At 39.8% G+C, this 22,648-nt stretch overlaps 5 protein-coding genes and 1 pseudogene across 5 annotated transcripts; all 6 read right to left on the reverse strand.

Moving 5' to 3' along the window:
- Positions 1-657: 657 nt before the first annotated feature.
- LOC138406649 (uncharacterized) lies at positions 658-2,660 on the reverse strand. The gene is made up of 5 exons (XM_069519238.1): positions 2,594-2,660; positions 1,808-2,494; positions 1,166-1,279; positions 872-915; positions 658-777 (listed from the first exon to the last, which is right to left on the reverse strand). The coding sequence occupies exons 1-5, from the start codon at positions 2,658-2,660 to the stop codon at positions 658-660; spliced, it is 1,032 nt and encodes a 343-aa protein (XP_069375339.1).
- A 3,896-nt stretch (positions 2,661-6,556) lies between these two features.
- On the reverse strand, positions 6,557-9,116 carry LOC138406457 (uncharacterized). The gene is made up of 5 exons (XM_069518780.1): positions 9,041-9,116; positions 8,249-8,932; positions 7,571-7,684; positions 7,262-7,305; positions 6,557-7,168 (listed from the first exon to the last, which is right to left on the reverse strand). The coding sequence occupies exons 1-5, from the start codon at positions 9,096-9,098 to the stop codon at positions 7,049-7,051; spliced, it is 1,020 nt and encodes a 339-aa protein (XP_069374881.1). The 5' UTR covers positions 9,099-9,116; the 3' UTR covers positions 6,557-7,048.
- A 2,257-nt stretch (positions 9,117-11,373) lies between these two features.
- On the reverse strand, positions 11,374-12,673 carry LOC138406650 (uncharacterized). The gene is made up of 4 exons (XM_069519239.1): positions 11,992-12,673; positions 11,811-11,912; positions 11,700-11,734; positions 11,374-11,610 (listed from the first exon to the last, which is right to left on the reverse strand). Exons 1-4 carry the CDS (start codon positions 12,671-12,673, stop codon positions 11,491-11,493), a joined length of 939 nt encoding a protein of 312 aa, XP_069375340.1. The 3' UTR covers positions 11,374-11,490.
- Positions 12,674-13,732: 1,059 nt separating this feature from the next.
- LOC138406651 (uncharacterized) lies at positions 13,733-15,763 on the reverse strand. Its single transcript, XM_069519240.1, has 5 exons — positions 15,697-15,763; positions 14,911-15,597; positions 14,256-14,369; positions 13,947-13,990; positions 13,733-13,852 (listed from the first exon to the last, which is right to left on the reverse strand). Exons 1-5 carry the CDS (start codon positions 15,761-15,763, stop codon positions 13,733-13,735), a joined length of 1,032 nt encoding a protein of 343 aa, XP_069375341.1.
- Positions 15,764-18,439: 2,676 nt separating this feature from the next.
- Positions 18,440-19,336, reverse strand: LOC138406653 (uncharacterized). The gene has a single exon (XM_069519241.1). The coding sequence runs from the start codon at positions 19,334-19,336 to the stop codon at positions 18,647-18,649; it is 690 nt and encodes a 229-aa protein (XP_069375342.1). The 3' UTR covers positions 18,440-18,646.
- Positions 19,337-20,394: 1,058 nt separating this feature from the next.
- LOC138406654 (uncharacterized) lies at positions 20,395-22,537 on the reverse strand (annotated as a pseudogene).
- Positions 22,538-22,648: the final 111 nt, after the last annotated feature.

A 22,648-nucleotide genomic window follows, 5' to 3' on the forward strand; every position in this document is an offset into this window, starting at 1 on the left:
GAACACATACAGTAACATGAATATGTGATCATTTTACTTTATTGTCATTAACAATTAAAATTATCATAAATGTTACAATTAATAGAAATGATATAATTTAAGTTTAATTGCAAACGGATAGAATGTCAAATAAAGGTAACTGAAGCACTTATTACAGTGACGAGTCATGATAATAAAGAAGAGGTTTATTTTCTGTTCAAAGCATTTACCAATGTCGCAAATACTAGTTGACTATGACCAACACGAGACAAAAGCAGCTTTCTTTTATTCAAGGAAATACAGACGTCATCACCTCACGTAGCAGCTTCTCAGCAGACACACTCCCTATGTGAACACACAGCAGATCAACGACGCAGCCGTCACTCGCTGCACACACACACACAGACGGAGCCACAAACTTTCATGACATGAAGTTTAATCATTGTTTTCCACATGTCATCGTCAAAGTGTCAAACCAACAAAGACCAACAGCAACTGTCCAAACATTGCCCCCCCCCCACACGTTGTTGTTGTATTTTATCATTAATCACAAAAAAAGCAACATTTATATTTGGAAAAAGGATAAAAAAGCATAATAGACCAGAATCATGCTCCACCACTAAAGAAAGACTGAGAAATCCCACATCTCAAACAAAGACGGTTCTAAAACACACAATTCTACAGTTTAACACCTGAGTACACACATTCATCCCTGGTGTTGTCCCTCTGTCGTCTTGATCTGCTGGCCACTTTCACATTTAACGCAGCGTAATGGAGGCCATCTGCATCTTGGTTGCCCTAGAAGCGACATATAAGTACATCAAGATGGCTCCTGATGAAAAACGTGTTTGTTGCGGAATGTAAATTTCACACTTAAAAAGATTATATTTACCTCTGCATTTGTTGTGGAGGGAGATGATGGTTGTGTACAAGACTCTGGGTATGAAACACATATAAAAACTTTGAGTCACTCTTTTGTCCACACATGTACTGTTAGGTGCCTTTACCTCTTAACCTGATTTGAACCTTGGTTTTTAATTTAATGTGAAACATGAAACTTTAATTCATGCATTTATTTATGAAATGTTTTAAGGTGTCCTTATCTAGAAAGGTGCCGTGAAATAAATGTATTATTATCATTTTGCTCAAAAGCTAAACTGAACTCTATCTAGAGATGAGTGGTTACCTGAACATCTCCAGCATGTTCTCTTGTTTATCTTGTACAGTAACACAGCCAGCAAAACACTGATGGTGAATGTCAAAGCTCCACTCAGGAAAAACACCGTCCAGTTCACCTCATCTGCAACAGGAGAAATTCTAGTAATTCTATTTCATCTTTTTTAATTTTTAATTTAACTTTGCAAGAGACAACACAAGACATTTCTATATTAGAAGAAAAAAAATATTAATAATTATAATAACAAAACTAACAATCATGTAATAATAATGATCATATAATGATATGAACCATCTGACCACTATAACAACAATAATGTCCCCATCACAATATTAATAATAATAATAATAATATGATCATGGAGGGAAAAAAAGCTGCACTCATACTTAATAATTCACGTCTTGTCACCACTAGTGTTATTTATAATAACAGTATATTATAACCATTACTATGATCATCGTTATCATCACCAATAATAATCATAAATAAAAAATTCTACTTAGTTGTGGTGCACACCACCACCGTCCACTGGTGGTGAAGCATTGTTGGGTCACCGTCAGGAGGGACATTCAGACAGGACAGGATTTTACCAATTGTTTGGTCCCAACTGTCACAATACATCAAGTGAGACAGTCTCTGGTAGTGACTCACCATCAACGTCCAGCTTGGTCCCGTTTCCAAACAGTATGTGTCCACATGCAGCGACAGCACAGTAGTAGGTCCCAGCATGAGAACGGTTCAGTCTCATTGACAAGTTGTAGACACAGGTGTGTGTCTGTGTGTCAGGTTTCCTCTCACACTGATCCTTCCTGTCTCCGTGGGTGTAAATGAGTCCTGACTGAGGTTCTTCAGAGATCTTGAACCAGTAAACACTGTGTTCTCCATCACAGGTCCCAGTGTGAACTGTACAGCTGAGAGTCACAGAGCCTCCTGGCTGGATGTTCTCAGACTGATGCACCAGAGCCTGGATGTTCAACCCTGAACCTTTCACACTGACAGTGACGCCCTCCATGAACTCAAACTCATATGAATTACTCTTGAAACAGTAGTAAGTAGCTGAGTCTGAAAGTTGCACATTTGAGATTTTTAGGTGACTCACAACATCAGTAGATTCCAGAGTGAAGCGTGGATTGTTCTTGAATTCGTTTAATGATGAAAAAGTTTTTGATAACTTGTAAGTCACTGAGATAATTCGAGGCTTCTGTCCTGGTGTTTGCTTGAACCAATAAATCATCTTGTCCTCCCTCTCATAGAAATACTTGAAAGTCAAGTTGTCTCCAACATCAACTGATCTAAATCCTCTGTGTTGATGAGACAAGATAAAATGATGCATCTGAACTGAAGAGAAAAAGGAGAAAAGCAACACAACAGTTAATTTTATGTGACAGAAATGAAATCGTAATCAGCATCAGGACCGACTGAATATTTATAAAACACACAACTCACCCATTTTCCCGAAGAGGAAACATGTCAGGTAGAGAATGAACTGCGGAGATGTCATCATGTTGAAATCGTCGTGTTGAATGACAAACAGCCCGACACCTTCTCCTCTCTTCAGAGTAAAGACTTGTGTTGATTGGCCAGCAGGGCAACACTGATCACATGATCACTGCCACCTATGATGTGAATCTTTGTTCTTTAAATAGAATCACATGGTGAGAGACATCTGAAGCACTTAGAGTACATTATACTACTACTACTACAGGTCTCTACCTCTTCCCTGTTATGCAAGAGATTATGTGTCTTACAATGTTGAAGAATGTGATGGAAAAATCTTGGATCAGCCCCTTTTGTCCAGATCTGAACCCAAATGTAACGGGTTATTTCTTGGCCCATGCTCTATCCCTCTCCCAACCAGCCAACCAGACAAGACAGGGGTGAAAACATAACTTCTTAGTGGAGGAAACAGTTTTAAGAGTCACATTGTAGAGTAACTGCTCTTGAAACTTTCAGACGTGACATGTACATGACACACATTCATAGTTTATTACGACGTGTGACTTGAAAACAAAAAGATATCAGCAAAGATGAGGGCAGTGGTTTGTGTACTACATCAGAAAATGTGATCATATTTTGTGAGATCTCTTTTTATTTGCTGTGGGCTGTGGGGAACTTGTTCTATTGCTTCATCTGCCCCTTTCAAGTCCCACAGACTGGATCATGGCTACCATGTGGTTGATGGAGTAATAAATATGATTTCATGAGTAATGATTTCACATTTTATTTGTGGATATGTGTGAGTTTAACACTTTGAATCCCTATTTCATGACACTGCTTGATGAGAGCAACTTCTGGTCATTTCATTACTGTTTACTTGAAATATTCTGCTGGGGTGAAGTGAAGACACTGCAGAGACTTCCTGTTTGAAAGTGCTCAGACAAAGAGAGCAGAGGGTCTTTAGACTGTCGACCACACAGAGGCTAAATAAAGATCCTCACATGTGAGGTGTACGAAATGTTTAAACAACATGTGGTTAAGTTCTCCTCTACTTTCCCCTCCCCACTATCACTCTCTCTTCTCTCCCCTCTTTTCCACCCATCTCTCCTCTCCTCCCCCCTTTTTCTCTGCTCACCCCAACCGGTCGAGGCAGATGACCGTCCACATTGAGCCTGGTTCTGCTCGAGGTTTCTCCCTGTTAATGAGGGAGTTTTTCCTCTCCACAGTCGCCAAAGTGCTGCTCATTGTGGGAACTGTTGGGTTTCTCTATATTCAATTCGATTTTAAGGTCTTGACCTTCTATGTAAAGTGCCTTGAGATAATGTATATTATGATTTGGCGCTATACAAATAAAACTGAGTTGAATTAAGTTCAAGAACTTTATTCTGTACTTAGTGGGAGTGGAAAATATGGCAACTGACAACATCAAATTAGTTTGGCTGATTTAATATCTTTATTTGTTTTGCATTAAAAAGCTTTACATTCAGAATGTATGGAAGTGAAACATGTTCAGCTCTACTGCTTTACACTGGAGTACACACATTCACTCCTGTCACCGTCTGTTTGTCTTCTTGCTCTGCTGAACCTGTGCTCCATTAAAGCAGAGTAATGTAGGTTGTCTGCATCTTCATCATCAGCATTATCATCTTCATGGTTCAAGTTTTCAGCACCAATTATATTTTTCATAATCTGTCTTTTCTAATCCTGAAACTTCAGAGGATTTTGTTATTCACAATGTCGAGCTACGTCACTTACTGCCCTTTAGTCTCCAACAACCTTTCTACCAAAGATGAGCTTTCCACTTATTCTGTGAAGCTGTCACGATCATTTCCTTTAGTCTTCTTCTCCTGCTGCTGCTCACGCTACATTAAAGGCTCAGTTCACTCAAATGACTTGTCTTTCCCCTGAGCCTTGTGCAGTTTTTGCTTTAAACTATATTGAGGTTTTGAGATCTGCATCTCTGAGATCAGTGCTGCCGCCAACGTCCTCACTTCATAGAGGTGAACGTAGTCTTAAATCACTTTGTCTCATCAGCAGATAACATGTTTGGTTGGTACACACAATGATAATAAGTCATGCAAACCTAACTAAAGCACTACTAGGGCCCACAAGGAAATGATCAAAAGATGCTTGCATGTGGTCACCATGTTTCTGACAGATAGGTGTGGTCTGTGAACGGTGAAACTCGGCTTCACAAGAAAGCTCATGCTGCGGCAGGATGCACGTCGTCCACTGTTACCTTCATTACTTTGCATGAACAGACACAGTAGAAAAGAGTCATGCACACAATGGAAAACTAGTTTTATTGAGATGATAGCAAACAGAAGCTCTACATGTTTCACACGGAGGTAAACATCTTATACACAGAACTGTTCTGATGTCAGTAAAGACATAGTTACACCTACACTAATGTGGTGATTAGACACAGAGACAAATACAGAAGGTGTCCAGCTCTACTGCCTGGACACTACATAATGGAGGTCGTCTGCATCTCGGTAACCCTGGTTACAAAACATGTAGAGGCGGATTAGGATATTATATAGATAGAAATAGAAATTGAAACGGTAAAAGGATGTTTGAATGGTCATTAACGTCACCTGTGGATTTGTTGTGGGGGGAGCTGATGATCTTGCTTGTGACTCTGGTTATAAAACACACAAAATGTTCCTTTATTCAGAAGTTATATTCAGTGAATGCAAGCTATTGGATGAAACTGTTTCCACGTACCTGTGCACTAGCAGCTGTTTCTCTTGATTGTTTGATACATGGAGGAAGCCAGAGAAACTCACAGGAAGATGGTGGCTGTCAGAGCTCCGCTCAAGAAATAAACATGAGATCTGGGAGATTTCAACTCATCTGCAGAGAACAAGAGCTTATTTCTGTCTTGTTACAACATTTGATTAGAAACTTATACAAAATATTATTTCATTAAACAAGATGAGCTCTGTTACTCACGTTTAAAGTCCAGGTCTGCCCCGTTTCCAAACAGTACATGTCCACATGCAGCGACAGCACAGTAGTAGGTCCCAGCATGAGAACGGTTCAGTCTCATTGACAAGTTGTAGACACAGGTGTGTGTCTGTGTGTCAGGTTTCCTCTCACACTGATCGTTCCTGTCTCCGTAGGTGTAAATGAGTCTTGACTGAGGTTCAACCCTGAACCTTTCACACTGACAGTGACGCCCTGTGCAAACGTCAAGACGAACATGTAGCTGTGTGCAGTAGTAAGTACCAGAGTCTGAAACTTTCAGATTAGAAATCGTCAAGTGATGTGTGCCTTTTTCAGAACCCAGCGTGAAGCGTGGGTTGTCCTTGAATTCATTAAAAAAAGTGGTCTTGGCATTAAACATGTAAAAGCTGGAGATGAACCTCCTGTGCTGGAGTTTGTTTGTACCAGAGGAGCCATGCTGAATCCTCACTTTTATAGAAACACGGCAAAGTCACATTGTCTCCAACTTTGTCTGATGATGACCGTTTGTCTTGATGCACGATGGAGGGCAGATAAGATGAGCTGTGAGCTGAAGGGCAAGGAGAATAAGAACAGATGAAATGAAAATAGAAAGAAAATATGATGAGATATTGCATGAAGAGTTATTGTGAAGAAAAGGTCACAGAAACACAACTCACCCATGTTCCCTGGGAAGAGACATGTGAGATAGAAGACAAACTTGAGAGAAGTCATCATGTTTGAATTCCTGTGTTTTAAATGAGAAGAATCTTGACACGTTCTCCAGTCTTCAGAGACAAGACTGTGATTGGCCAATCTGCAGTGACACTGTTCTGTGTGTCCTACTGAAGAAACGTGATGACATGTTCACTGCCACCAATGTTTCAAGTTAGGGTTCTTCTCAGGAAATTCACACTGTGAGAGTCTCTTTATCTCACCAACATATTTTAAATCACGGAAAAAATGGATGAAAAGTCAAATAAAGGTAACTGAAGCACTTATTACAGTGACGAGTCATGATAATAAAGAAGAGGTTTATTATCTGTTCAAAGCATTTACCAATGTAGCAAATACTAGTTGACTATGACCAACACGAGACAAAAGCAGCTTTCTTTTATTCAAGGAAATACAGACGTCATCACCTCACGTAGCAGCTTCTCAGCAGACACACTCCCTATGTGAACACACAGCAGATCAACAACGCAGCCGTCACTCACTGCACACACACACACAGACGGAGCCACAAACTTTCATTACATGAAGTTTAATCATTGTTTTCCAACTGTCATCGTCAAAGTGTCAAACCAACAAAGACCAACAGCAACTGTCCAAACATTGCCCCCCCCCCCCACACGTTGTTGTTGTATTTTATCATTAATCACAAAAAAGGCAACATTTATATTTGGAAAAAGGATAAAAAAGCATAATAGACCAGAATCATGCTCCACCACTAAAGAAAGACTGAGAAATCCCACATCTCAAACAAAGACGGTTCTAAAACACACAATTCTACAGTTTAACACCTGAGTACACACATTCAACCCTGGTGTTGTCCCTCTGTCGTCTTGATCTGCTGGCCACTTTCACATTTAACGCAGCGTAATGGAGGCCATCTGCATCTTGGTTGCCCTAGAAACGACATATAAGTACATCAAGATGGCTCCTGATGAAAAACGTATTTGTTGTGGAATGTAAATTTCACACTAAAAAGATTATATTTACCTCTGCATTTGTTGTGGAGGGAGATGATGGTTGTGTACTAGACTCTGGGTATGAAACACATATAAAAACTTTGAGTCACTCTTTTGTCCACACATGTACTGTTAGGTGCCTTTACCTCTTAACCTGATTTGAACCTTGGTTTTTAATTTAATGTGAAACATGAAACTTTAATTCATGTTCTATGATTCATGCATTTATTTATGAAATGTTTTAAGGTGTCCTTATCTAGAAAGGTGCCGTGAAATAAAATGTGTTATTATCATTTTGCTCAAAATCTAAACTGAACTCTATCTAGAGATGAGTGGTTACCTGAACATCTCCAGCATGTTCTCTTGTTTATCTTGTACAGTAACACAGCCAGCAAAACACTGATGGTGAATGTCAAAGCTCCACTCAGGAAAAACACCATCCAGTTCACCTCATCTGCAACAGGAGAAATTCTAGTAATTCTGTTTCCTCTTTTTTAATTTTTCATTAAACTTTGCAAGAGACAAGACATTTCTATATAAAAAGAAAACATATTATTAATAAATATAATATCAAAACTAATAATCATGTAATAATATTAACACTCATAATCGCATAATAATTATTATCATATAATGATATGAACCATCTGACCACTATAACAACAATAATGTCCCCATCACAATAATAATAATAGTAATAATAATATGATCATTAAGAGAAAAAAAGAAAAGGAAAAAAAGCTGCACTCATACTTAATAATTCACGTCTTGTCACCACTAGTGTTATTTATAATAACAGTATATTATAACCATTACTATGATCATCGTTATCATCACCAATAATAATCATGAATAAAAAATTCTACTTAGTTGTGGTGCACACCACCACCGTCCACTGGTGGTGAAGCATTGTTGGGTCACCGTCAGGAGGGACATTCAGACAGGACAGGATTTTACCAATTGTTTGGTCCCAACTGTCACAATACATCAAGTGAGACAGTCTCTGGTAGTGACTCACCATCAACGTCCAGCTTGGTCCCGTTTCCAAACAGTATGTGTCCACATGCAGCGACAGCACAGTAGTAGGTCCCAGCATGAGAACGGTTCAGTCTCAGTGACAAGTTGTAGACACAGGTGTGTGTCTGTGTGTCAGGTTTCCTCTCACACTGATCCTTCCTGTCTCCGTGGGTGTAAATGAGTCCTGACTGAGGTTCTTCAGAGTTCTTGAACCAGTAAACACTGTGTTCTCCACCACAGGTCCCAGTGTGAACTGTACAGCTGAGAGTCACAGAGCCTCCTGGCTGGATGTTCTCAGACTGATGCACCAGAGCCTGGATGTTCAACCCTGAACCTTTCACACTGACAGTGACGCCCTCCATGAACTCAAACACATATGAATGACTCTTTAAACAGTAGTAAGTAGCTGAGTCTGAAAGTTGCACATCTGAGATTTTTAGGTGACTCACAACATCAGTAGATTCCAGAGTGAAGCGTGGATTGTTCTTGAATTCATTAAATAACAAAAATTCTTTCCTGACTTTGTAAGTCACTGAGATAGTTCGAGGCTTCTGTCCTGGTGTTTGCTTGAACCAATAAATCTTATAGTCCCCCTCATAGAAACACTGGAAAGTCAAGTTGTCTCCAACATCAACTGATTTAAATCCTCTGTGTTGATGAGACAAGATAAAATGATGCATCTGAACTGAAGAGAAAAAGGAGAAAAGCAAAACAACAGTTAATTTTATGTGACAGAAATGAAATCGTAATCAGCATCAGGACCGACTGAATATTTATAAAACACACAACTCACCCATTTTCCCGAAGAGGAAACATGTCAGGTAGAGAATGAACTGCGGAGATGTCATCATGTTGAAATCGTCGTGTTGAATGACAAACAGCCCGACACTTTCTCCTCTCTTCAGAGTAAAGACTTGTGTTGATTGGCCAGCAGGGCAACACTGATCACATGATCACTGCTACCTATGATGTGAATCTTTGTTCTTTAAATAGAATCACATGGTGAGAGACATCTGAAGCACTTAGAGTACATTATACTACTACTACTGCAGGTCTCTACCTCTTCCCTGTTATGCAAGAGATTATGTTTCTTACAATGTTGAAGAAAGTGATGGAAAAATCTTGGATCAGCCCCTTTTGTCCAGATCTGAACCCAAATGTAACGGGTTATTTCTTGGCCCATGCTCTATCCCTCTCCCAACCAGCCAACCAGACAAGACAGGGGTGAAAACATAACCTCCTCAGTGGAGGAAACAGTTTTAAGAGTCACATTGTAGAGTAACTGCTCTTGAAACTTTCAGACGTGACATGTACATGACACACATTCATAGTTTATTACGACGTGTGACTTGAAAACAAAAAGATATCAGCAAAGATGAGGGCAGTGGTTTGTGTACTACATCAGAAAATGTGATCATATTTTGTGAGATCTCTTTTTATTTGCTGTGGGCTGTGGGGAACTTGTTCTATTGCTTCATCTGCCCCTTTCAAGTCCCACAGACTGGATCATGGCTACCATGTGGTTGATAGAGTAATAAATATGATTTCATGAGTAATGATTTCACATTTTATTTGTGGATATGTGTGAGTTTAACACTTTGAATCCCTATTTTATGACACTGCTTGATGAGAGCAACTTCTGGTCATTTCATTACTGTTTACTTAAATATTCTGCTGGGGTGAAGTGAGGACACTGCAGAGACTTCCTGTTTGAAAGTGCTCAGACAAAGAGAGCAGAGGGTCTTTAGACTGTCGACCACACAGAGGCTAAATAAAGATCATCACATGTGAGGTGTACGAAATGTTTAAACAACAACATGTGGTTAAGTTCTCCTCTACTTCCCCCTCCCCACTATCACTCTCTCTTCTCTCCCCTCTTTTCCACCCATCTCTCCTCTCCTCCCCCCTTTTTCTTTGCTCACCCCAACCGGTCGAGGCAGACGACCGTCCACATTTGAGCCTGGTTCTGCTCGAGGTTTCTCCCTGTTAATGAGGGAGTTTTTCCTCTCCACAGTCGCCAAAGTGCTGCTCATTGTGGGAACTGTTGGGTTTCTCTATATTTAATACGATTTTAAGGTCTTGACCTTCTATGTAAAGTGCATTGAGATAATGTATATTATGATTTGGCGCTATACAAATAAAACTGAATTGAATTAAGTTCAAGAAGTATATTCTGTACTTAGTGGGAGTGGAAAATATGGCAACTGACAACATCAAATTAGTTTGGCTGATTTAATATCTTTATTTGTTTTGCATTAAAAAGCTTTACATTCAGAATGTATGGAAGTGAAACATGTTCAGCTCTACTGCTTTACACTGGAGTACACACATTCACTCCCGTCACCGTCTGTTTGTCTTCTTGCTCTGCTGAACCTGTGCTCCATTAAAGCAGAGTAATGTAGGTTGTCTGCATCTTCATCATCAGCATTATCATCTTCATGGTTCAAGTTTTCAGCACCAATTCTTTCTTTTTCATATTCTGTCTTTTCTAATCCTGAAACTTCAGAGGATTTTGTTATTCACAATGTCGAGCTACGTCACTTACTGCCCTTTAGTCTCCAACAACCTTTCTACCAAAGATGAGCTTTCCACTTATTCTGTGAAGCTGTCACGATCATTTCCTTTAGTCTTCTTCTCCTGCTGCTGCTCACGCTACATTAAAGGCTCAGTTCACTCAAATTACTTGTCTTTCCCCTGAGCCTTGTGCAGTTTTTGCTTTAAACTATATTGAGGTTTTGAGATCTGCATCTCTGAGATCAGTGCTGCCGCCAACGTCCTCACTTCATAGAGGTGAACATAGTCTTAAATCACTTTGTCTCATCAGCAGATAACATGTTTGGTTGGTACACACAATGATAATAAGTCATGCAAACCTAACTAAAGCACTACTAGGGCCAACAAGGAAATGATCAAAAGATGCTTGCATGTGGTCACCATGTTTCCGACAGATAGGTGTGGTCTGTGAATGCTGAAACTCGGCTTCACAAGAAAGCTCATGCTGCTGCAGGATGCACGTTGTCCACTGTTACCTTCATTACTTTGCATGAACAGACACAGTAGAAAAGAGTCATGCACACAATGGAAAACTAGTTTTATTGAGATGATAGCAAACTGAAGCTTTACATGTTTCACACGGAGGTAAACATCTTATACACAGAACTGTTCTGATGTCAGTAAAGACATAGTTACACCTACACTAATGTGGTGATTAGACACAGAGACAAATACAGGAGGTGTCCAGCTCTACTGCCTCACACTCAAGTACACACACTCACTCCAGGTATCATCCCTCTGTCCTCTGGATCTGTTCATCTTTATCTCCCTGTGAGCAATGTAGCAGGGGTCGTCTTCACTCTGCTCATCCTGGGCATGAGAAACACTCAGTCAAGTTGTTGACCATGACAGACAATGTGCACAAGTGTTTGAAGAGTAACACAACAGCTCATCTTTACCTTTGCATTTAATTTGGAGGATGGAGCACGAGGATCTGAAAAGACAAAATACTTTTTAATAATATCAAATAATGATCACTGGGATCATGAAGAACAGATAGTAGCATTTACCTGGAACCCTCATCATGCATATTGAGAAAGACAGTAAAACACTCAGCACGGTCGTGAATGCCAAAGTTGCACTCAAGAAAACCACCAGCCTGTCCAACTCATCTGCAAAGAGACAGAGGACAGGAGACATCACACACTTTTAACCTAAAGTAATGATCACTATTCATCACATGAGACTCACCATCAACGTCCAGCTTGGTCCCATTTCCAAACAGTCTGTGTCCACATGCAGCGACAGCACAGTAGTAGGTCCCAGCATGAGAACGGTTCAGTCTCATTGACAAGTTGTAGACACAGGTGTATGTCTGTGTGTCAGGTTTCCTCTCACACTGATCCTTCCTGTCTCCGTGGGTGTAAATGAGTCCTGACTGAGGTTCTTCAGAGTTCTTGAACCAGTAAACACTGTGTTCTCCACCACAGGTCCCAGTGTGAACTGTACAGCTGAGAGTCACAGAGCCTCCTGGCTGGATGTTCTCAGACTGATGCACCAGAGCCTGGATGTTCAACCCTGAACCTTTCACACTGACAGTGACGCCCTCCGTAAACTCAAACATATATGAATGACTCTTTAAACAGTAGTAAGTAGCTGAGTCTGAAAGTTGCACATCTGAGATATTTAGGTGACTGACAACATCAGTAGATTCCAGAGTGAAGCGTGGATTGTTCTTTAATTCATTCAATAACGAAATTTCTTTAGAGAATTTGTAAGTCAATGCGATAATTCGAGGCTTCTGTCCTGGTGTTTGCTTGAACCAATAAATCATCTTGTCCAACCTCTCATAGAAACACTGGAAAGTCAAGTTGTCTCCAACATCAACTGATGTAAATGCACTCTCTTGTTGAGACAAGATAAAATGATGCATCTGAACTGAAGTGAAGCGTGGATTGTTCTTGAATTCATTAAATAATGAAAAATCTTTAGAGAATTTGTAAGTCACTGAGATAATTCAAGGCTTCTGTCCCGGTGTTTGCTTGTACCAATAAATCCTAATGTCCTCCCTCTTGTTGAAACACTGGAAAGTCAAGTTGTCTCCAACATCAACTGATCTAAATCCTCTGTCTTGTTGAGACGAGATGAATAGTGAATAGTGTGTCGTAGCCTTTGGCTCAGTAGGTGTTATCATAGTCCAGTTTACATGCTCATGTCTTACCCATGCTAATTAGATCCATGTTGTCCAAAACAGCTGAAATCTCATGGTTTATATAGAAAACCTTTTACTGCTGGTGCAGCAGTACAGCAGAGAGAGACTTCAGTGTGACTGTGTGTTTAATTAATAACGTCAGTCATAGGTCACAGCAAAAAAGACAGTGAAAATACTTTTACCACAGTTTCCATGTCTGTTGAATATGTCACACATATAAATATTTGCAACACTTCCTGTTTCAAAGTAAAAGCACTCTATCTCTCTGTCGACTGAATCCATTCATTTGTTTTAACAAGGTTTATATTGTTATTATTGTAGGACAGGAAGATGCACAGCTTCATATCATAGTGTTCTGGCATTTAGTTGAGAATGAACCTTCTTTTATTCAAGGAAATACAGACGTCATCACCTCACGTAGCAGCTTCTCAGCAGACACACTCCCTATGTGAACACACAGCAGATCAATGACGCAGGCGTCACTCGCTGCACACACACACACACACGGAGCCACAAACTTTCATTACATGAAGTTTAATCATTGTTTTCCAACTGTCATCGTCAAAGTGTCAAACCAACAAAGACCAACAGCAACTGTCCAAACATTGCCCCCCCCCCCACACACGTTGTTGTTGTATTTTATCATTAATCACAAAAAAAGCAACATTTATATTTGGAAAAAGATTAAAAAAGCATAATAGACCAGAATCATGCTCCACCACTAAAGAAAGACTGAGAAATCCCACATCTCAAACAAAGACGGTTCTAAAACACACAATTCTACAGTTTAACACCTGAGTACACACATTCATCCCTGGTGTTGTCCCTCTGTCGTCTTGATCTGCTGGCCACTTTCACATTTATCGCAGCGTAATGGAGGCCATCTGCATCTTGGTTGCCCTAGAAACGACATATAAGTACATCAAGATGGCTCCTGATGAAAAACGTGTTTGTTGCGGAATGTAAATTTCACACTTAAAAAGATTATATTTACCTCTGCATTTGTTGTGGAGGGAGATGATGGTTGTGTACAAGACTCTGGGTATGAAACACATATAAAAACTTTGAGTCACTCTTTTGTCCACACATGTACTGTTAGGTGCCTTTACCTCTTAACCTGATTTGAACCTTGGTTTATAATTTAATGTGAAACATGAAACTTTAATTCATGTTTTATGAGTCATGCATTTATTTATGAAATGTTTTAAGGTGTCCTTATCTAGAAAGGTGCCATGAAATAAAATGTATTATTATCATTTTGCTCAAAAGCTAAACTGAACTCTATCTAGAGATGAGTGGTTACCTGAACATCTCCAGCATGTTCTCTTGTTTATCTTGTACAGTAACACAGCCAGCAAAACACTGATGGTGAATGTCAAAGCTCCACTCAGGAAAAACACCGTCCAGTTCACCTCATCTGCAACAGGAGAAATTCTAGTAATTCTATTTCATCTTTTTTAATTTTTAATTTAACTTTGCAAGAGACAACACAAGACATTTCTATATTAGAAGAAAAAAAATATTAATAATTATAATAACAAAACTAACAATCATGTAATAATAATGATCATATAATGATATGAACCATCTGACCACTATAACAACAATAATGTCCCCATCACAATATTAATAATAGTAATAATAATATGACCATTGAGGGAAAAAAAGAAAAGAAAAAAAGCTGCACTCATACTTAACAATTCACTTCTTGTCACCACTAGTGTTATTTATAATAACAGTATATTATAACCATTACTATGATCATCGTTATCATCACCAATAATAATCATAAATAAAAAATTCTACTTAGTTGCGGTGCACACCACCACCGTCCACTGGTGGTGAAGCATTGTTGGGTCACCGTCAGGAGGGACATTCAGACAGGACAGGATTTTACCAATTGTTTGGTCCCAACTGTCACAATACATCAAGTGAGACAGTCTCTGGTAGTGACTCACCATCAACGTCCAGCTTGGTCCCGTTTCCAAACAGTATGTGTCCACATGCAGCGACAGCACAGTAGTAGGTCCCAGCATGAGAACGGTTCAGTCTCATTGACAAGTTGTAGACACAGGTGTGTGTCTGTGTGTCAGGTTTCCTCTCACACTGATCCTTCCTGTCTCCGTGGGTGTAAATGAGTCCTGACTGAGGTTCTTCAGAGTTCTTGAACCAGTAAACACTGTGTTCTCCATCACAGGTCCCAGTGTGAACTGTACAGCTGAGAGTCACAGAGCCTCCTGACTGGATGTTCTCAGACTGATGCACCAGAGCCTGGATGTTCAACCCTGAACCTTTCACACTGACAGTGATTCCCTCCGTGAACTCAAACTCAGATGAACGACTCTTTGAACAGTAGTAAGTAGCTGAGTCTGAAAGTTGCACTTCTGAGATTTTTAGGTGACTATCAACATCAGTAGATTCCAGAGTGAAGCGTGAATTGTTCTTGAATTCGTTTAATAATGAAAACATTTTTGATAACTTGTAAGCGATTGAGATAATTCGAGGCTTCTGTCCTGGTGTTTGCTTGAACCAATATATCTTATTGTCCTCCCTCTCATAGAAACACTGGAAAGTCAAGTTGTCTCCAACATCAACTGATGTAAATCCACTCTCTTGTTGAGACAAGATAAAATGATGCATCTGAACTGAAGAGAAAAAGGAGAAAAGCAAAATAACAGTTAAGTTTATGTGACAGAAATGAAATCTTAATCAGCATCAGGACCGACTGAATATTTATAAAACACACAACTCACCCATTTTCCCGAAGAGGAAACATGTCAGGTAGAGAATGAACTGCGGAGATGTCATCATGTTGAAATCGTCGTGTTGAATGACAAACAGCCCGACACTTTCTCCTCTCTTCAGAGTAAAGACTTGTGTTGATTGGCCAACAGGGCAACACTGATCACATGATCACTGCTACCTATGATGTGAATCTTTGTTCTTTAAATAGAATCACATGGTGAGAGACATCTGAAGCACTTAGAGTACATTATACTACTACTACTACAGGTCTCTACCTCTTCCCTGTTATGCAAGAGATTATGTGTCTTACAATGTTGAAGAAAGTGATGGAAAAATCTTGGATCAGCCCCTTTTGTCCAGATCTGAACCCAAATGTAACGGGTTATTTCTTGGCCCATGCTCTATCCCTCTCCCAACCAGCCAACCAGACAAGACAGGGGTGAAAACATAACCTTCTTAGTGGAGGAAACAGTTTTAAGAGTCACATTGTAGAGTAACTGCTCTTGAAACCTTCAGACGTGACATGTACATGACACACATTCATAGTTTATTACGACGTGTGACTTGAAAACAAAAAGATATCAGCAAAGATGAGGGCAGTGGTTTGTGTACTACATCAGAAAATGTGATCATGTTTTGTGAGATCTCTTTTTATTTGCTGTGGGCTGTGGGGAACTTGTTCTATTGCTTCATCTGCCCCTTTCAAGTCCCACAGACTGGATCATGGCTACCATGTGGTTGATGGAGTAATAAATATGATTCCATGAGTAATGATTTCACATTTTATTTGTGGATATGTGTGAGTTTAACACTTTGAATCCCTATTTCATGACACTGCTTGATGAGAGCAACTTCTGGTCATTTCATTACTGTTTACTTGAAATATTCTGCTGGGGTGAAGTGAAGACACTGCAGAGACTTCCTGTTTGAAAGTGCTCAGACAAAGAGAGCAGAGGGTCTTTAGACTGTCGACCACACAGAGGCTAAATAAAGATCCTCACGTGAGGTGTACGAAATGTTTAAACAACATGTGGTTAAGTTCTCCTCTACTTCCCCCTCCCCACAATCACTCTCTCTTCTCTCCCCTCTTTTCCACCCATCTCTCCTCTCCTCCCCCCTTTTTCTCTGCTCACCCCAACCGGTCGAGGCAGACGACCGTCCACATTTGAGCCTGGTTCTGCTCGAGGTTTCTCCCTGTTAATGAGGGAGTTTTTCCTCTCCACAGTCGCCAAAGTGCTGCTCATTGTGGGAACTGTTGGGTTTCTCTATATTTAATACGATTTTAAGGTCTTGACCTTCTATGTAAAGTGCCTTGAGATAATGTATATTATGATTTGGCGCTATACAAATAAAACTGAATTGAATTAAGTTCAAGAAGTATATTCTGTACTTAGTGGGAGTGGAAAATATGGCAACTGACAACATCAAATTAGTTTGGTTGATTTAGTATCTTTAATTTGTATTGCATTAAAAAGCTTTACATTCAGAATGTATGGAAGTGAAACATGTTCAGCTCTACTGCTTTACACTGGAGTACACACATTCACTCCTGTCACCGTCTGTTTGTCTTCTTGCTCTGCTGAACCTGTGCTCCATTAAAGCAGAGTAATGTAGGTTGTCTGCATCTTCATCATCAGCATTATCATCTTCATGGTTCAAGTTTTCAGCACCAATTCTTTCTTTTTCATAATCTGTCTTTTCTAATCCTGAAACTTCAGAGGATTTTGTTATTCACAATGTCGAGCTACGTCACTTACTGCCCTTTAGTCTCCAACAACCTTTCTACCAAAGATGAGCTTTCCACTTATTCTGTGAAGCTGTCACGATCATTTCCTTTAGTCTTCTTCTCCTGCTGCTGCTCACGCTACATTAAAGGCTCAGTTCACTCAAATTACTTGTCTTTCCCCTGAGCCTTGTGCAGTTTTTGCTTTAAACTATATTGAGGTTTTGAGATCTGCATCTCTGAGATCAGTGCTGCCGCCAACGTCCTCACTTCATAGAGGTGAACATAGTCTTAAATCACTTTGTCTCATCAGCAGATAACATGTTTGGTTGGTACACACAATGATAATAAGTCATGCAAACCTAACTAAAGCACTACTAGGGCCCACAAGGAAATGATCAAAAGATGCTTGCATGTGGTCACCATGTTTCCGACAGATAGGTGTGGTCTGTGAACGATGAAACTCGGCTTCACAAGAAAGCTCATGCTGCTGCAGGATGCACGTCGTCCACTGTTACCTTCATTACTTTGCATGAACAGACACAGTAGAAAAGAGTCATGCACACAATGGAAAACTAGTTTTATTGAGATGATAGCAAACTGAAGCTTTACATGTTTCACACGGAGGTAAACATCTTATACACAGAACTGTTCTGATGTCAGTAAAGACATAGTTACACCTACACTAATGTGGTGATTAAACACAGAGACAAATACAGGAGGTGTCCAGCTCTACTGCCTGGACACTACATAATGGAGGTCGTCTGCGTCTCGGTAACCCTGGTTACAAAACATGCAGAGGCGGATTAGGATATTATATAGATAGAAATAGAAATTGAAACAGTAAAAGGATGTTTGAATGGTCATTAACGTCACCTGTGGCTTTGTTGTGGGGGGAGCTGATGATCTTGCTTGTGACTCTGGTTAGAAAACACACAAAATGTTCCTTTATTCAGAAGTTATATTCAGTGAATGCAAGCTATTGGATGAAACTGTTTCCACGTACCTGTGCACTAGCAGCTGTTTCTCTTGATTGTTTGATACATGGAGGAAGCCAGAGAAACTCACAGGAAGATGGTGGCTGTCAGAGCTCAGCTCAAGAAATAAACATGAGATCTGGGAGATTTCAACTCATCTGCAGAGAACAAGAGCTTATTTCTGTCTTGTTACAACATTTGATTAGAAACTTATACACAATATTATTTCATTAAACAAGATGAGCTCTGTTACTCACGTTTAAAGTCCAGCTTGGTCCCGTTTCCAAACAGTACATGTCCACATGCAGCGACAGCACAGTAGTAGGTCCCAGCATGAGAACGGTTCAGTCTCATTGACAAGTTGTAGACACAGGTGTGTGTCTGTGTGTCAGGTTTCCTCTCACACTGATCCTTCCTGTCTCCGTGGGTGTAAATGAGTCCTGACTGAGGTTCTTCAGAGTTCTTGAACCAGTAAACACTGTGTTCTCCATCACAGGTCCCAGTGTGAACTGTACAGCTGAGAGTCACAGAGCCTCCTGGCTGGATGTTCTCAGACTGATGCACCAGAGCCTGGATGTTCAACCCTGAACCTTTCACACTGACAGTGACGCCCTCCGTGAACTCAAACTCAAATGAATTACTCTTGAAACAGTAGTAAGTAGCTGAGTCTGAAAGTTGCACATCTGAGATATTTAGGTGACTGACAACATCAGTAGATTCCAGAGTGAAGCGTGGATTGTTCTTTAATTCATTCAATAACGAAATTTCTTTAGAGAATTTGTAAGTCAATGCGATAATTCGAGGCTTCTGTCCTGGTGTTTGCTTGAACCAATAAATCATCTTGTCCAACCTCTCATAGAAACACTGGAAAGTCAAGTTGTCTCCAACATCAACTGATGTAAATGCACTCTCTTGTTGAGACAAGATAAAATGATGCATCTGAACTGAAGTGAAGCGTGGATTGTTCTTGAATTCATTAAATAATGAAAAATCTTTAGAGAATTTGTAAGTCACTGAGATAATTCAAGGCTTCTGTCCTGGTGTTTGCTTGTACCAATAAATCCTAATGTCCTCCCTCTTGTTAAAACACTGGAAAGTCAAGTTGTCTCCAACATCAACTGATCTAAATCCTCTGTCTTGTTGAGACGAGATGAATAGTGAATAGTGTGTCGTAGCCTTTGGCTCAGTAGGTGTTATCATAGTCCAGTTTACATGCTCATGTCTTACCCATGCTAATTAGATCCATGTTGTCCAAAACAGCTGAAATCTCATGGTTTATATAGAAGACCTTTTACTGCTGGTGCAGCAGTACAGCAGAGAGAGACTTCAGTGTGACTGTGTGTTTAATTAATAACGTCAGTCATAGGTCACAGCAAAAAAGACAGTGAAAATACTTTTACCACAGTTTCCATGTCTGTTGAATATGTCACACATATAAATATTTGCAACACTTCCTGTTTCAAAGTAAAAGCACTCTATCTCTCTGTCGACTGAATCCATTCATTTGTTTTAACAAGGTTTATATTGTTATTATTGTAGGACAGGAAGATGCACAGCTTCATATCATAGTGTTCTGGCATTTAGTTGAGAACGAACCTTCTTTTATTCAAGGAAATACAGACGTCATCACCTCACGTAGCAGCTTCTCAGCAGACACACTCCCTATGTGAACACACAGCAGATCAATGACGCAGGCGTCACTCGCTGCACACACACACACACGGAGCCACAAACTTTCATTACATGAAGTTTAATCATTGTTTTCCAACTGTCATCGTCAAAGTGTCAAACCAACAAAGACCAACAGCAACTGTCCAAACATTGCCCCCCCCCCCCACACACGTTGTTGTTGTATTTTATCATTAATCACAAAAAAAGCAACATTTATAATTGGAAAAAGGATAAAAAAGCATAATAGAGCAGAATCATGCTCCACCACTAAAGAAAGACTGAGAAATCCCACATCTCAAACAAAGACGGTTCTAAAACACACAATTCTACAGTTTAACACCTGAGTACACACATTCATCCCTGGTGTTGTCCCTCTGTCGTCTTGATCTGCTGGCCACTTTCACATTTAACGCAGCGTAATGGAGGCCATCTGCATCTTGGTTGCCCTAGAAACCACATATAAGTACATCAAGATGGCTCCTGATGAAAAACGTGTTTGTTGCGGAATGTAAATGTCACACTTAAAAAGATTATATTTACCTCTGCATTTGTTGTGGAGGGAGATGATGGTTGTGTACAAGACTCTGGGTATGAAACACATATAAAAACTTTGAGTCACTCTTTTGTCCACACATGTACTGTTAGGTGCCTTTACCTCTTAACCTGATTTGAACCTTGGTTTTTAATTTAATGTGAAACATGAAACTTTAATTCATGTTTTATGATTCATGCATTTGTTTATGAAATGTTTTAAGGTGTCCTTATCTAGAAAGGTGCCGTGAAATAAAATGTATTATTATCATTTTGCTCAAAATCTAAACTGAACTCTATCTAGAGATGAGTGGTTACCTGAACATCTCCAGCATGTTCTCTTGTTTATCTTGTACAGTAACACAGCCAGCAAAACACTGATGGTGAATGTCAAAGCTCCACTCAGGAAAAACACCGTCCAGTTCACCTCATCTGCAACAGGAGAAATTCTAGTAATTCTGTCTCTTCTTTTTAAAATTTCATTTAACTTTGCAAGAGACAACACAAGACATTTCTATATTAGAAGAAAAAATTGTATGAATAATTATAAACTAATAATCATGTAATAATAAACACTCATAATCGTATAATACTAATTATCAAATTATGATATGAACCATCTGACCACTATAACAACAATAATGTCCCCATCACAATAATAATAATAGTAATAATAATATGATCATTGAGGGAAAAAAAGAAAAGAAAAAAAGCTGCACTCATACTTAATAATTCACGTCTTGTCACCACTAGTGTTATTTATAATAACAGTATATTATAACCATTACTATGATCATCGTTATCATCACCAATAATAATCATAAATAAAACATTCTACTTAGTTGTGGTGCACACCACCACCGTCCACTGGTGGTGAAGCATTGTTGGGTCACCGTCAGGAGGGACATTCAGACAGGACAGGATTTTACCAATTGTTTGGTCCCAACTGTCACAATACATCAAGTGAGACAGTCTCTGGTAGTGACTCACCATCAACGTCCAGCTTGGTCCCGTTTCCAAACAGTATGTGTCCACATGCAGCGACAGCACAGTAGTAGGTCCCAGCATGAGAATGGTTCAGTCTCATTGACAAGTTGTAGACACAGGTGTCTGTCTGTGTGTCAGGTTTCCTCTCACATTGATCCTTCCTGTCTCCGTGGGTGTAAATGAGTCCTGACTGAGGTTCTTCAGAGATCTTGAACCAGTAAACACTGTGTTCTCCACCACAGGTCCCAGTGTGAACTGTACAGCTGAGAGTCACAGAGCCTCCTGGCTGGATGTTCTCAGACTGATGCACCAGAGCCTGGATGTTAAACCCTGAACCTTTCACACTGACAGTGACGCCCTGTGCAAACGTCAAGACGAACATGTAGCTGTGTGCAGTAGTAAGTACCAGAGTCTGAAACTTTCAGATTAGAAATCTTCAAGTGATGTGTGCCTTTTTCAGAACCCAGCGTCCTTGAATTCATTAAAAAAAGTGGTCTTGGCATTAAACATGTAAAAGCTGGAGATGAACCTCCTGTGCTGGAGTTTGTTTGTACCAGAGGAGCCATGCTGAATCCTCACTTTATAGAAACACGGCAAAGTCACATTGTCTCCAACTTTGTCTGATAATGACCGTTTGTCTTGATGCACGATGGAGGGCAGATAAGATGAGCTGTGAGCTGAAGGGCAAGGAGAATAAGAACAGATGAAATGAAAATAGAAAGAAAATATGATGAGATATTGCATGAAGAGTTATTGTGAAGAAAAGGTCACAGAAACACAACTCACCCATGTTCCCTGGGAAGAGACATGTGAGATAGAAGACAAACTTGAGAGAAGTCATCATGTTTGAATTCCTGTGTTTTAAATGAGAAGAATCTTGACACGTTCTCCAGTCTTCAGAGACAAGACTGTGATTGGCCAATCTGCAGTGACACTGTTCTGTGTGTCCTACTGAAGAAACGTGATGACATGTTCACTGCCACCAATGTTTCAAGTTAGGGGCCTTCTCAGGAAATTCACACTGTGAGAGTCTCTTTATCTCACCAACATATTTTATATCAC

This window comes from Paralichthys olivaceus, chromosome 22 (assembly GCF_024713975.1).
Source record: "Paralichthys olivaceus isolate ysfri-2021 chromosome 22, ASM2471397v2, whole genome shotgun sequence".
NCBI classification, from domain to species: Eukaryota; Metazoa; Chordata; class Actinopteri; order Pleuronectiformes; family Paralichthyidae; genus Paralichthys; species Paralichthys olivaceus.

What these genes read in the sequence shown, in the direction of transcription:
- LOC138406651 (XM_069519240.1), bottom strand. Translation starts at nt 15,763, where the DNA reads ATGATGACATCTCCGCAGTTCATTCTCTACCTGACATGTTTCCTCTTC. An exon ending in GACCAAGCTGGACGTTGATG is followed by an intron (nt 14,370 to 14,910) that starts GTGAGTCACTAC and finishes CTCCTGTTGCAG; the next exon opens with ATGAGGTGAACTGGACGGTG. An exon ending in AACATGCTGGAGATGTTCAG is followed by an intron (nt 13,991 to 14,255) that starts GTAACCACTCAT and finishes TTTCATACCCAG; the next exon opens with AGTCTTGTACACAACCATCA.
- LOC138406649 (XM_069519238.1), bottom strand. Translation starts at nt 2,660, where the DNA reads ATGATGACATCTCCGCAGTTCATTCTCTACCTGACATGTTTCCTCTTC. An exon ending in GACCAAGCTGGACGTTGATG is followed by an intron (nt 1,280 to 1,807) that starts GTGAGTCACTAC and finishes CTCCTGTTGCAG; the next exon opens with ATGAGGTGAACTGGACGGTG. An exon ending in CCTCCACAACAAATGCAGAG is followed by an intron (nt 778 to 871) that starts GTAAATATAATC and finishes TGTCGCTTCTAG; the next exon opens with GGCAACCAAGATGCAGATGG.
- LOC138406653 (XM_069519241.1), bottom strand. Translation starts at nt 19,336, where the DNA reads ATGCATCATTTTATCTTGTCTCAACAAGAGAGTGCATTTACATCAGTT.
- LOC138406650 (XM_069519239.1), bottom strand. Translation starts at nt 12,673, where the DNA reads ATGCATCATTTTATCTTGTCTCAACAAGAGAGTGCATTTACATCAGTT. An exon ending in GACCAAGCTGGACGTTGATG is followed by an intron (nt 11,913 to 11,991) that starts GTGAGTCTCATG and finishes GTCTCTTTGCAG; the next exon opens with ATGAGTTGGACAGGCTGGTG. An exon ending in CCTCCAAATTAAATGCAAAG is followed by an intron (nt 11,611 to 11,699) that starts GTAAAGATGAGC and finishes TCTCATGCCCAG; the next exon opens with GATGAGCAGAGTGAAGACGA.
- LOC138406457 (XM_069518780.1), bottom strand. Translation starts at nt 9,098, where the DNA reads ATGATGACATCTCCGCAGTTCATTCTCTACCTGACATGTTTCCTCTTC. An exon ending in AACATGCTGGAGATGTTCAG is followed by an intron (nt 7,306 to 7,570) that starts GTAACCACTCAT and finishes TTTCATACCCAG; the next exon opens with AGTCTAGTACACAACCATCA. An exon ending in CCTCCACAACAAATGCAGAG is followed by an intron (nt 7,169 to 7,261) that starts GTAAATATAATC and finishes TGTCGTTTCTAG; the next exon opens with GGCAACCAAGATGCAGATGG.